This window comes from Cheilinus undulatus, linkage group 1 (genome assembly GCF_018320785.1).
Source record: "Cheilinus undulatus linkage group 1, ASM1832078v1, whole genome shotgun sequence".
Lineage (NCBI taxonomy): Eukaryota > Metazoa > Chordata > Actinopteri > Labriformes > Labridae > Cheilinus > Cheilinus undulatus.
The window spans coordinates 47,031,657-47,045,369 of NC_054865.1; the positions used below are offsets into that span (position 1 = coordinate 47,031,657).

General features: G+C 39.4%; 1 protein-coding gene across 1 annotated transcript in view; it reads right to left on the reverse strand.

The window, feature by feature from the left end:
• The window catches only part of fbn1 (fibrillin 1), a 124,632-nt gene that overhangs the window by 43,811 nt on the left and 67,108 nt on the right, over positions 1 to 13,713 (reverse strand). The window contains exons 31-35 of the mRNA XM_041794486.1: positions 9,812 to 9,937; positions 9,119 to 9,244; positions 3,375 to 3,497; positions 1,263 to 1,385; positions 1,041 to 1,166 (exon numbers count right to left, since the gene is read on the reverse strand). Coding sequence (XP_041650420.1) covers positions 1,041 to 1,166; positions 1,263 to 1,385; positions 3,375 to 3,497; positions 9,119 to 9,244; positions 9,812 to 9,937 — 624 coding nt within the window. The remainder of the gene's footprint in view (positions 1 to 1,040; positions 1,167 to 1,262; positions 1,386 to 3,374; positions 3,498 to 9,118; positions 9,245 to 9,811; positions 9,938 to 13,713) is intronic.

Consider the following 13,713-nt stretch of genomic DNA (forward strand, 5'->3'; position numbering starts at 1 on the left):
TTTTTATCACTTCATGTCATAACAGGAAAAACAGGATCCAGCTTACACCCCAAGTATACTCGTTTTTAGACATTGTGTACTTTTGACAACACACTGTAATGCCATTTAAACATTTATAGTTATTGCCAATTAATGCTGCATGCTTTTTCATGCCCTTTATCTACTTACACTGCTCTCTTCCATAAATCACCAACTTAAAAACTTAAAACACTTTACTGTTGTTTATGTTGCTGCGATTAATTTTACCAAGGCACTTCATAACTTCTCTTGCCATTTGCTATATAAAACATTTGTACTTGTTTGTACATCAACTTTTTATACAAATATTCTATTCAACTTTAGCTTTAATTTCATATACCTTAACTATTCTTCTCGAAATTATTGACTACAGGCTATCTTTGTATCAAAGCATCATCCAAATTTCCCCAACAGAGCTCAATAATGTCTTGTCTTAAAATTTAAAAATTGATAAATTAAAAAAAAAATGTATGGGGGAACCTAAAACAACAGACTAATTACAAGAGAACAATGAAAAATCTTTGCAGATGGATGCAAAATGTGAGCTAATATTACAAAAGTAACTAGCAAACGTTAATGACAGTTGTTAAATTTGCAGCTTTGGACTGACAACTGAAAAAATGACAAAAGTTGGCTGACCATGATGTGTCGAGCCTTTTCAAAAAATCAATAGCATTCAAATAGTCTTAAGTTTCTTTTCTTTCTTTGGTTTGCTTCCAACCCCCCTCAGCCAAATCTGAAAAGGAAACAAGGCAAAATCCATTAGTGTTGTCACCCTCCAAGAAATGTTCTCAACACTAAAACCATTTAGATGCTCAGCATCCTGTGTACTACCCCTGTCCAAAACACCATCTCACAAGTTCCACTTGAAGGCAGCATGTGTTTGGACTGATTCCTTTTCCAAACAGGGAAACAAACATTCACTGGACCAACACCAGAGCTGTTTGAATCAGTCAACATCATTAACTCGGCATTAACTCAGAGGTGTGGAGCCAGGTTCATCAGGAGCTGAAATGTCTTACCTTCACAGGCTTTGCCATCAGCAGTGGGGATGAAGCCCATGTCACATTCACAGCGGTAGCCTCCAGGCAGGTTCAGGCAGTGTCCGCTCTCACACAGGTTACTGTTCTCTGCACATTCATCGCTGTCTGTAAAAATGATCACAAACAAAAACAGACTGTAAAAAACTTGCAGTCATGCATCTTTAGAAAAAATGTGTTTAACATACTGATGTTTATTGTGACCTGAGCAGTAGAATCCATCTCCAGAGAATCCCTCCTTGCACGCACAGCGATATGAGCCCATGGTGTTTAGACACTCGGCGTTGTTGCTGCACATATGTGTCCCATTGGAGCACTCATCCAGGTCTGAAACACAACAAAGTTCAAAGTAATAACTGCCTCATCCAAATGTTTGGAGCAAAACAAATGGCCTTGTCATCGTCTCAAAACTCTGACTTCTCTAGCATGGCACTCCCAAACCTGAGGGTTTATTTTCAAAGTAAGCTGGCATTTTAACGTTTTCTCAAATTTTTTGACGTAGATAGAGGATAAAGGGGAAAGTCATTGTTTGACGGCTATTTTTGGTATTTTTGACTGATTACAGCACCAGGACTCTGATTGTTGGCATGACAAATATGAGGTTCTTTACCATGCAGGTTATGGTATAACAATGAAGCATTCTTAAGAGAGTTTTGGTAGGTATTCATAATCAAATTTGTCTTGGGAGGGGCGCAGATTTCTACAAAGTAATATCAATTCTGTGTAGCTTTCGCTGTATGCTTTGGGTCATTGTCTTAGTAGACAATAAATCTTCTACCAAGCTGTAGTTCTCTTGCAGACTGAATAAGATTGTCCTCCAGGATTTTCCTCTATTTTGTCGTATTCATTTTACAGTCTACCTTTACATCCAGGGCTGGCTGCTGAGAAGCATCCCCACAGCATGATGCTGCCATCATCGTGCTTCACAGTGGGGGTGGTGTGTTTGTGGTGTTGTGCAGTGTTCCGTATCCACCAAACAAAGCTTCTTGTCTGATGTCCTTAAAGAACCATTTTGTCCCATTAGACCAAAGAACTTTCTCCCACTTGATCATGGAATCTCCCAAATGCTTTTTGTCGAACTGTGGTCCAGATTTTATCAGTTTTTTCTTCAACAGTGTCTTTTTCTTTTTGCTGCTCTCCCATAAGCTTTGACTGGTGAAGAACCCGGGCAACAGTTGTTGTATGCGAAGCTTGTAACTCCTTCAGAGTAGTCATAGGTGTCTTGGCGGCCTCTCTCAATAGTCTCCTTCTTGCACGGTCACTCAGTTTGTGAGGACGGCCTGATCGAGTCAGATCTACACATGTGACATATTCCTTTCATTTCTTGAGGATGGATTTTACTGAACTCTGTGGATGTTCAGTAACATGAATTTTTTGTACCCATCCCCAGACATAATTTTTAAAAATTTCTTCTCTGAGTTGCTTGGAGTGTTCCTTTTAATTCATGGTTTAATGGTGGCCAGGAACACCAAAACACATAGACAAATCATATGGACCATGATTGATTTATAAAATCAATAAAAGGGTCAAACATCCAAGGGGTTGAATACTTTTTATAGGCATTGTATACATGTCTATAAAATGTATTCATCTTACTTACAATGTTTTGGTCTTTTTTTGCTAGCTACTGCCATATTCATATGATTTAAAATCCTACATGAATGGTTATTTGGCAGAATACCAAATGTTGGAACCAGATCTAGTAGGGATCTTGATAAAAAAAGAAAGAAAGCTTGCCATACATGTCAAGATAAGCTGGTACATTAAACTAACTTGTATGTTATACTGTTCTCTGTAGGTTATGGAGTAAGCTGGGAAGTTATACTGAGTTTCTTTGCAAGAAAACAAAATGTGGTCAGTGCAAGAATTCCAGTGTCACAGCATCCTTAAGAATTATCTCAACACAACGCAGAAGTCCACTGGTTTGGCAAAAAAGTCCCCACATTATCTATAAATAGAGGCTCCTTTGTCAACAAAATTTGTTCATGCCATCTCAGTGACGCAAACCCAAAGCAGTCTACCAAACTTTAATTGCGTGAATTATAATTTTTGTCTTGCCTTTGTGTGAGTCATTTTTCTTGGGGCAACATGAAGGTCCCAGCGTGCATCTCCAATTATGAACTGATTTATTATCTCTGACATTCACCTGATTGCTGCTTGTCTGTGAAAGTATGTTTGTTCTGGCTAGACTGTAAAAACCGAGTTGCCCTTTGGGATAAAAAAGAAAGTTGTAGAACCCATCTGAGTTTTCATTTAACTTAACATGCAGATTCTATGCGCATACAGTTAACATACTGATGCATGCTTAAGTCTTACCTGTGCATTTGAGGCCGTTGCCAATCCACCCTGGAGCACAGTTGCACTTGAAGCTGCCTGCTGTGTTAGTGCACGTGGCATGTCTGTCACAGTTATGGGCTCCGATCTCACATTCATTAATATCTGCCAAAGAGAAAACAAACAAGAAGTCAGGAAAGGAAACAGAGACATTTCTCTGATGGTCTCATGATCTGGGCCTGCATTCTCGTTTCAGTGGGGTTCTTGGCTCTGTGTAGTGACTTGATGCTTGGATTGAACTGTATAAAGACAGCAGCAGGAGCAACAGAACTAAGCCTTTCTGGGTCACTGTCTTCGTCCACTGAGAGCTGTATTTCAGAGCAGAAGGCATGGAGACATTCTCATGATCTCTGATACTAATAGCCTTCCTGCAGAGGTTTAATGAGCAGACCCTGTCTCTGGATTTTCACTGAGCAAGTGCGTCCAAAAAGCTTTAAAAAGGCAAAGATGGAGAACGATATCCTCACGCTAAGGCCTTGTTCAGTCTGCTACGCCTGAACAAGTATTTCTGAGGTTATTTTAGGCAAAGGTTTCCCTCTTCACCCACAGACCCACAGACCCTGCACCTCTCATATGAGGCTTTTGTAAAAGCCCTCTTTTAATGCTTGTGTTTGCTTTTCTCACCACCACAGATGTCAAGTTTGGAAATTTAATCTTTTCCAAATATAATTTCCATATAAGTGTGATGTAGTAATGTGCCAACTCCACAAATAAACATTCCTTCACAGGAAAGACATTAAAATTACATCTGAACTCTGCCAGTGGATGAAATATTGAGGTACTTTGCAGACAAAGTGGTTATAAAAACACTCTCTGTGTTAGCTCACCTATTGTATGCAACCCTGTAGTCTTAAAAATAAACAACAAGTAATAGGAACTTTTGAAGTGGCTACTATTGAAATGAGTTGTTTACATCCTGCAGGTTGTAATCTAGATGGATCTCTGTCAAAAACATGGCACAGTGGAAAAACCTGTATGCAGCTACAACAATAACAGCTGCCAATATGAGCCAGAATAACTCATGTGAAACTCTGATCAACACAATACCTGGCCCAGAGCCGGAAAACGAATTGTAGCATGACTCTGCATGTGTGTTAGTGGGTGTCCCTGTACATCAAGAGAAGCCATGTTAAGAACTCGATCAAGATGTTGGGACTTATCAGCCAATGAGAGACACTCTCCTCTGTGTGCGTCTGCCTTTTGAGGGTAGTAATTCAAAGCACTGTCAATTAGAGATTAGTGCTGCTGGTTTACAGTCTTCCTGAGGAGAGGCTACGGTAAATTTACACTACACTTGATGAGGGGTTTAATATGAGGGCGAATCTCCCTGGATTACAGACAGAATTAAAGATCATTTCCCCGAAACCTTTGATGACAGAGCGCGCAACGAACACACGCACATTTTCTCATGTGGAAATGTGAAATGTAAGCGTGTCAGCAGTCACAGCTGGTGTTAAACAAGAGGCTTGATTTAACCAGGGCTAATGCCTAACAGATGAAAAACAGATAAAAAGGGATAAAAGGGAATTACACATCTGCCTACCTGGCTGTCTATCTGTCTACTAGTTTGTATGATTGTGTGTATTCTTGTCCATCTTTTTCCCACCTGTCCTGCCACATGTCTAAGACTTTGTTCGTACAAGACGTACTGCTGAGAAATCTTTTTATTTTCCCCAAATCCCATTATTAGACGGACTGCCCACTTTGTTTGAAACTGATCTGATTAGATTATTGTGTCCAGACATTACAAACATACGACCAGAATCACATTTCAAAACACATCCAAATGTGGTCTGGATCTGACCATACTTGATGTTCTCTTTTTTGGCTGCTGTGACTCTAAAATCAATCTGGCTACAATCTAGATAAAACATAAAAATTGATTTAGGCGGGTAGGCCAAACATGGCTCTGATTTGTCTGTCATTCAGGCCATGAGGCAATACCACAGGATATGCACCAAAAATGCTGAAAAATAAGGTTATTTACAAATATTCTACCAATCCAAGCCACATCAAGTACATGAAATATCCTCAATTCTCAGAAAATTAAAGCCTTTTAATCCCTGACTAACCGTTTACCATTTTTGCTATAAATGGCTACCTGCCTCCCTATTTGCCGGTTTTAATTCAGATTAGTACAATAAAGTTATAATTTTTTTTGATAATAATTAATAAGAAGATGCCCGTAACAATGACACAGTGGTAATGTCAGCATACCACTGTGCTCACAAACATTAGCATTCACTGGCTTACTAATACGCTCTAACTGGTTGAGGAGACCATGTTGTTGACGTTTTTTTTCAGCATAAAAACTATGAAAATAAGAATCATTTTCTTTGGAGAAATACTTTTAGAATAAAATACAAGTTAAACTTGGGCTGCAAGCAGCACTGAAGGGCCCTCAAATCCTGTGCCGGGGAACAAAAGTGGAAAAGTTACAACAGGTCAAAGTCATTTGGTGCTATTAAAAATGCCTTATTTTGAAATTGAAATGAAGCTGGCGGACTTCCTGTTGGTATTTTGGTATGGGTCCAAGAAGCTTTATTTTCTTATTTTTTTTTTTTTTTTTTTTAGGATTTATTTTGGGCATTTTTGTGCCTTTATTATTACAGAAGGACAGTGGATAGAGTTGGAAACAGGGATGAGAGCAGGGGGAGAGGCATGTGGTAAAGGGCCTCAGGCCGGATTCGAACCCGGGCCGTCCAAGTATGTGGGGCACGCCTTAAACCACTAGGCCACCTGCGCCCAACCAAAAGGTTTTTTTGTATGTTTCATGGTGATCCATATGTAGACCCAAAATCACAAGCCTTGGTTGAATACTTTTGGGGGCTGAATATTTAAAGGGAAGTAATATTTTTGATGTTTGAATGTATTTGGGATCAATGTGTGATTATCTCTGTGAAGTTTGGTGATGACTGCCATAAGCATTAAAGGTAATATGGCATTATTGGTGTATTTTCAATGCAAGAAACTTACAAAGTAGTCTGAAGCTACTTTCACACTGCCTCTCTTTTCTGTGTCTGTTACGCCTTCGTTCCGCAACACCATTCTGTAAGCAACCATTCCGTAATGGGGGGTCGATCTCACCCCACCTCTGATCCGGATCGAGAGGTAGTATCAGAGCCATAACAGACTTTTCCACAACGAGTGTGAAAGGCTATCGGTAATGGCGAGTGTGCGCTGCTGTCTCCATACATGGGAGATTTAAAAACCAGTGTGGTTTAATCGAGTGCCATTTCAGAGAAAACAACAGCGGGATAAAACGAAGAATGATGTGGATTAACTGGAGAGACTAGGAGGTTAGAGAGCTGATCACACTCTGTACAGGAGAGAGCAGACACATCTGAAAAGTTCCATGATGTGTTCAAGTGAGCTCGGTACTCTTAAGTTTCAGACCTCCAACACAAATTTTTATCTCCATCTTGTGTAGGATGTGCAAAAAAAAAAACTGGAGTCAATCAGATAAAATCCCTTGAACAAGTTTAGTGAATGTGCAACCTGTCCATCTGCGAAACTGACCTTTAAATATGACCTTTGATTGTTTGTAGTGCGCTTTCTTTACATTTTAGCGGATGGTTCCAAAACACGTTTTTTGTTAATTTCATCATGATACAAGTGTGTAGGGATTTTCATGCTTGTAGCTCTTACCCAGTCTCCTATGTCACACTTGGGGCCCCCTTGCATGAAAAACAAACATACCTAAATTTCCACTGGGGGACAACTTTCTGGAAAGATTGGTGAGTTATTGATCATGTTAAGGCCTGAAAATCAGCAAAGTATTCGCCAGAAGAAGACAAATAATAATTCCTTTTATTTCAATAGGATTCCCACTCCAAGGACAGTGCTCAGGCCCTAAAAAATAAGTAGAGGGTAAAAATAGCCATTGTTAACCATTGTCACTTCCACTAAGTGCAAAATGGTAGTTCGAGATGAGGGCTGTGTACAGCATTGCAGTATACGGCAACAAAGTATACTAACAGAAGTGTGCAATTAAGAACACACTGATAGTTTCCAGTGCTAGTTTAAGTTTTTCTAGCATTAGCTACTGGCAGGCTAGGCCTTAGCTACTTTGGTTTCAGGACAAATCAGAATGAGTCAAAGTTAAACAAGTTTTAATAAAAATCTGAAAATGTATTACCTGAGAAGTCAAATTAAGAAAAGGGTAGATTGGCTTAAGTTAGGAAGCTCTGAAATATTACTTTTAAAACAGTCCATTTCAAGTTTGTGAAGCCTGCATTAACAATATCATGATTTGCTTCTAATTCACAGAGACGAGAACCTTTAATTCAAAGAGACAAAAAAAAGTATTGTAGCATTTATATTCCACTTTCTTGACTGGAAAGATTGTGTTATTTCTTCAGATTATATGGCCTTGCTTGACCCAAATTGTTTGACCATGTTGTCATTAAGTTAAAAAATAATAAAAGTCAACACGCTAACACTTCACCCTGGTCTTCTCTTTAAAGCTGAGACACTCCCAGCCTTGTAAACTCCACAAGTACATCTCCACCCACTCCTAATTTTCCAAAACACAATTTGGAAAAAATAAAAGTGCTAAATAAGAATACCGACACCCTGCCCTTGAGTGTTGTGGAATAAAAATGGGGAAATAATTCTAGTGGGAACTTCATCAACAGCTGGATCAGATCCGAGCTTGAGAACACGACTCACTCATAAACACACAAGCAAGGAGATTTAGTTCATGCATACCAATGCGGTCACATAAGCAAATTCGACAACCGATTTCTTATGCATTTTTCATACATTGGAAGTGGATCCGTTCCAAACAGAGTAGCAGGTTTTGTTCGCTTGTCTCTAAGTAGACATCCTGCCCGCCTGAGAGGAATTAGTTTCTTGATTCCTTGGTATTCTGAGGCTGAAATTCCTAACCTGTGAATCAGAACCGGCTGCTTTGCTGCAACCCCAGACTTCTCAAAACAAGGAATATACTGTATGGACATTTTAATGAGATTAGAATGAGTAAGAGTGTGAGTGAAGGAGTTTGAAGGTCAGACAGACCTGTTTATTTGCAGCAGGAGGAGGACATGCTCCTGCTGACTGTGACTCTGACTCACTTTGATCACTGAGAGGAGGGCGGATAAGATCACTGACAAAACTCTTAACTACCCTCGATCCCTAAACTTTAAAGTGGCCTTATAAATCAGACATAACTCAGGAGTGCATGAGTCAAAACTAGTATAAGACTGCAGGGGCCGGATTTACTTTGTATTTATGTGTTTTGGAGAGGTTTCAGGTGATTACGTGCTGCAGAACTCATCCAACCATCACGTAATGTTTAAATGACCTTAATGAAAGAGCAACAAAGGGAATAAACAAAGGTGCAATGTGATGCTTGCATCTGTCAGAAAGCAGTGATCTCACTGCTCCTGCTGTTGTTGTGGCTCGTCCACGTGAGTCTGAGCGTTAGTAAGCGTGTTTCTCCTCAAGTAAGACAGGAGCTGTTGAATTAGGCTGAGTAATGTTAGGCTGCTCCTGGTTAGCCAGACGTTCATTTTCCTTCCATCCTCTCATTTCTCGCCCTTTCTCTTTGCCTTGCTTTTCCTCCTGTCCTCAGCGAAACCACCTAGGCACACAAACCTCATTCACCACTTAATCAACAGCAGCCCTCCTCTGACTCACCATCCCTCACTCCCTTCCCTGTTGTTCCACTGACAGGATGTTGTGTGCCTTGTAGACAGGCTCAAGTGTGTGTTTGTTTCACTCACCTGTGCAGCCGGTGGTGCCCTTGCGTACAGAGTATCCCAGGTCACAATGACAGATAAAGGATCCCTTTGTGTTCTCACAGTTCCCACTCAGACAGATGTTTGGATTCAGCTCGCACTCATCCACATCTAGACAGGGAAAAGACGAAGGATTTAACAGAGAAAAGCAAGAATGTTAATTTGCTAAACACTACTGCAGTAAATAAAAGTTTATGACAATAAATTAAGCCAAATTAGCTGCTGAGGATGTGGCCTACCAAGCTGGTTTTGATAAACTGTGATACATGTCACAGAAGATTTATAACATGAACTATATTAAGGCTTGAAGATATGCCTGCTTTCATTAAATTAGAGTGTATGTTTGTGCAGACGTGTTTAAAAGCCTGTACATCACTGATGTCAGGCTTTTGTTTGCACTCTCAGTGGAACCAGACGTTTAAATGTCATGCATTCCTCCCAACTCGCACAATGTTCGCTGTCTTTTAAATCAGCAAAACTATCCCCTACTTTCTCACACAGCCTTGTAGATCTGACTCATTAAGTCTTTTCTCATGACTCATTATTTGGAAAACACTGATGTTGATCGTTTTGTATTGTCAGTAAATCTCCGACAACTGGATCTATTTATCTCAAGTGAAGCTGCAGTTAAAAAAAAACAACAAAAAAAAAATGAGGGTTGTAATTTGTATTCATTACCCAGACATGTCTTCATATCCTCAGATGACATGAAACCGTCAAAGCACAGACACTGGTACGTCCCTGGAGTGTTGGTACACTGGCCTCCATCACAGATGTCCGGACTCTCCTCGCACTCATCGATATCTAAAGATTTTAAACAGAGAAAGAAGATGAGAAAACTGAAGAAGAGATTGTAGGACAATTGTTGTTAACTGGTAGGTCAGGACCAAAAAGTGGGATTCGAAACTCTTTTCAGTGGGTCATACATTTTTGCTTGAAAAAATTTGTTGCAAAATATTTATTAGGCATAGAGGGCCAAAGTGGGCATAAGGTTGTTTGCAATCACTTGATCCTGAATGTCCCTTGAGGGTCAGGAAGTGGGAGACAGCCATAAGGAATGAAAGAGAATGGAGGACAGTTAGTACTTTAGAGCTCTAAATGGACCACTACACTGCAATTATCATCAGAAAATTATCATACCTACAATTTACAAAAAGAGATTTTTCACCTTGTATCATAGGGCTTGTGTTTTAAGAGATAGCAAGTGTTTGCAATGGTTTTAAAATGTAACTTTAACCAGGACATAGGTTTAAGAAAGTGCTATAATGATCACCTCTCTGTGATGATGCTTTTGGTTACCATGGTGAAACACACTGACGTGAGGATGTAACCTGTACACCTCGAGGTCAGACCGAAGTTGCTCCCAGGATTGATTCGCTGCTTTTGTTTATAAGTTGGTACTCTAAAAGCTTTCATTTGTTTTTACCTTCACAAAAGTGTGCTTAAGGGACCTGTGAAGAATGTCTGAGCCTCCCTGCGTATATTGAACGTGCAGTGTGATGGCAACTCTCCTGGCCTGTGGAGATCCCCCGCCACCACTACAGTGTGTTGTGAAAGTATTTGCAGTTATTCTGTGTGCTTTTCTGATCTGTCTTTGGTTGTGTTGCTGCAGGGCACCCTAGAAAAGAAATTTTGATCTCAGTGGGTTAACAAAAAACAAATAAATATAACTTTCACAAACCAATTTATTTCAGTCCTAGGGATGCAGAAAAGTGGGGTTAACAGGGTTGCAGCAGAACCCCCTAAAATCAGGTAAATTCATAAAAATCAGCCAATACGTTGTTTGCAATCACGTAATTCCGAATGCCTTGGAGCAAATTTCCTTCAGGGGACTATAAAGTTGAAGTTAAAGTTAGTGATAGGGATCAGGAAGTGGAGGACAGCAGTGGGAATAAATAGAAACAGAGGGAATTTTAAACTTCAAATCTCCATGTACATTGCAATTATCATCAGAAAACTTCTACATTGAGTAAGAGCCCTAAACTTTACAAAAAAGTGATTTTACACAGTTTGAAGAATTTACCTTGGGTGTAGGCAATCAATATCAAAAATGACTCAGTCAGAAAATTACTCTGGTACTCTATTTGTTAAAATCTCTAAAATAACCAAAGTTTACACATTATCAACTGAAATGGGGTAAAATAGCATGCATGTCCTTTTCTATAACAATGTGCTCTACAAAGAACATGTCCTGTCTCTTTTTTCAGTCACATTTTGCTCTAAAGTCCAAATCCTGATTTTTTTTTTATTGAATAAGTGGTTAAAATTTTTTAAGAAATTTGGGTCACAGTATCGCATTAAGGTGGGTGGTGGGTCCTGAGGCTAGTCCAGATGAGAATCACTGCTGTAGAGGACAGGAAAATCTATTCTTAAACCTTTAAATCCAAGTCAAAATGCTGCATGTTATTTAAGATTCATTTGCTTCAACATGAAACACTGCAACAGCAGGGCCATGATTTCCAATACAGGATATGTACAAAAAGAAAATCTGATTTATATCCACTCATTTTCACAGTCATTAATCAAGAAGGTCAAATCAGGATTTAGAAATTATTTCAGTCCCTCTTTAAAAAAAAAAAAAAAAAAAAAAAAAAAAAACGTACCTAAAGTTACCCTGCACTGCCTTAATCTTGTACTCTATATTTGCGTCTGCTAATTAAAGGAGCTGTTGGGATCAACACATATACAGACGACGTGAAGCCTGCCCTTAAGGGTATAAACTAAATTCCCTCCAAGGAAGAAATGCAAGTAATCATCAACAATATGCAAGTATCATCCATCATAACTTGATTACACAGAAGTTACAGATGAGCAGTATGAGATTGTTTGTTCATTTCTCTGCAGGCAAATGAACGTTTTCTTTGACCATCTGCCAGGCAAATAAAGGCAAAACTCTTCACAAACCAGGTTTCTTGATCTATATAGTTTCCTTCCATTTCTTAAATGTGGAGTATTTCATCAGTACTCTTACTCTACTTTTGAGATTTTATATGTACACTCTACAGCAGCGGTTTTAACTGGTAGGTCGGGACCTAAAAGCGGGTTGTGAATGTGTGCCTGGAAAAAACGTGGTAAAAAGTCTATGATGTACAGAAACACTGAGCCAACAAACATAAATGGATTTTATTTACTCTGTTTTGCTGTGATAACAAGCAATTTATGTTGTTTCCTTGAGATCTCAACGTATCCTAAAATCCAGTAAGTAAAAAAAGTAAAACCTGTTTGTAATCTGAAAAGTTGGCTGCATCCTAAATACTGATGTGAAGGTTATACTGTACTAGTATAAAGTACTAAGAAACAAATGCAATGCATTACTGCATGTGTGCAGCTGTAACTGTCACACACTGTAAAGGACCTAAAGTGACTGAAAATTCGCCCAATTCACTATGTATGAAAAGTGGCGGCTTCAACTGCTCACCATGTGTTTCATACATAACGACACAGACCAGACCTGAGGGGGTCAGCACCGTTTTCTAACCGCTTTTCTCCTTCATTATCATAATCTTCCATTTAAAAAAGTAGGGAGTATGCCGTTATATAAATTATCCTTGCAGATTGCTGGTCTGAGAAAATTCCTAAGAGCAATGAGTGACGGGTGGAGGAGAGCAGAGAGCAGTGAGCCTGCATCACAACAAGGATTCAAGGGACCTCAGTGCCTCGTTTTGTTCCTTCTTGTGTAATCATATGCAATTTGGAATGACAATTAAAAATCCTTGAAGTTTACAGATTAAACCTTTTACCCCTTTCAGAGAATCCAAAAATGGAATGCAGCCTAAAGCAGCTGTTTCAAACAGTATGGCAAGGCAAGTCTAGGTGTGCTGTGGGAATTTCTACAACCATGTCATTACTGCAACTACACGACTATAACAGTTTTTTATAAAGGATATTTTTCATGGATATGAATATAATGTTCCTTGAGAGTCTGGTTAGATCTTAGGTGTGCCTTTGGCAAATAAAGTGTGAAAAACACTGGGTTACACAATGTTCCAGTGCTACTTATATTCTAGATTTGATGGTATTCATCTCTTTATCTTTGGATAATAATGAAGGGTTCTCTCTTAATAATGTGTTAATTTCTCGAGATCTCTTGAACAACCGAAATTTACATGTTATCACTTGAACTTTTTCGTTCAGGCAGGCAACAGCGTCAAGCGCTGCCATTTTCTTGAGATCACCTGATCTCAAGCATGCCCTCATCAACTGACTGCAAGCCGAATCACACTAAGCTTCTTTTTAGCTAAATGCACATGCCGCCGTATTTAAGCTGCTCTAGCATGCCTTCTTTAGCTGCACCCTCTGCAACCTGCTTTGCAACCCTCCTCTACCCCAGCTCCTCCTTTATTCTGCATCTGACTTAATCATTGTTATTCTGTTGTCACTGATGCCTGCTTTGCCCTGGGTTTGGTTTAGTTTATTAGTTTATTTGACAGGGGTCACGCAAAAACAGCTTTTGAGACAGAGTTCGCAATAAAGTTAATTTATATCTGTGATCCCTGGGATTTTTGCTGCTTCCTTCCCTGCCTCAGGCTTTCCTTGTAGGCACAGAAAAGGCAGGAACATGTGCGGTTCCTTCTTTATGC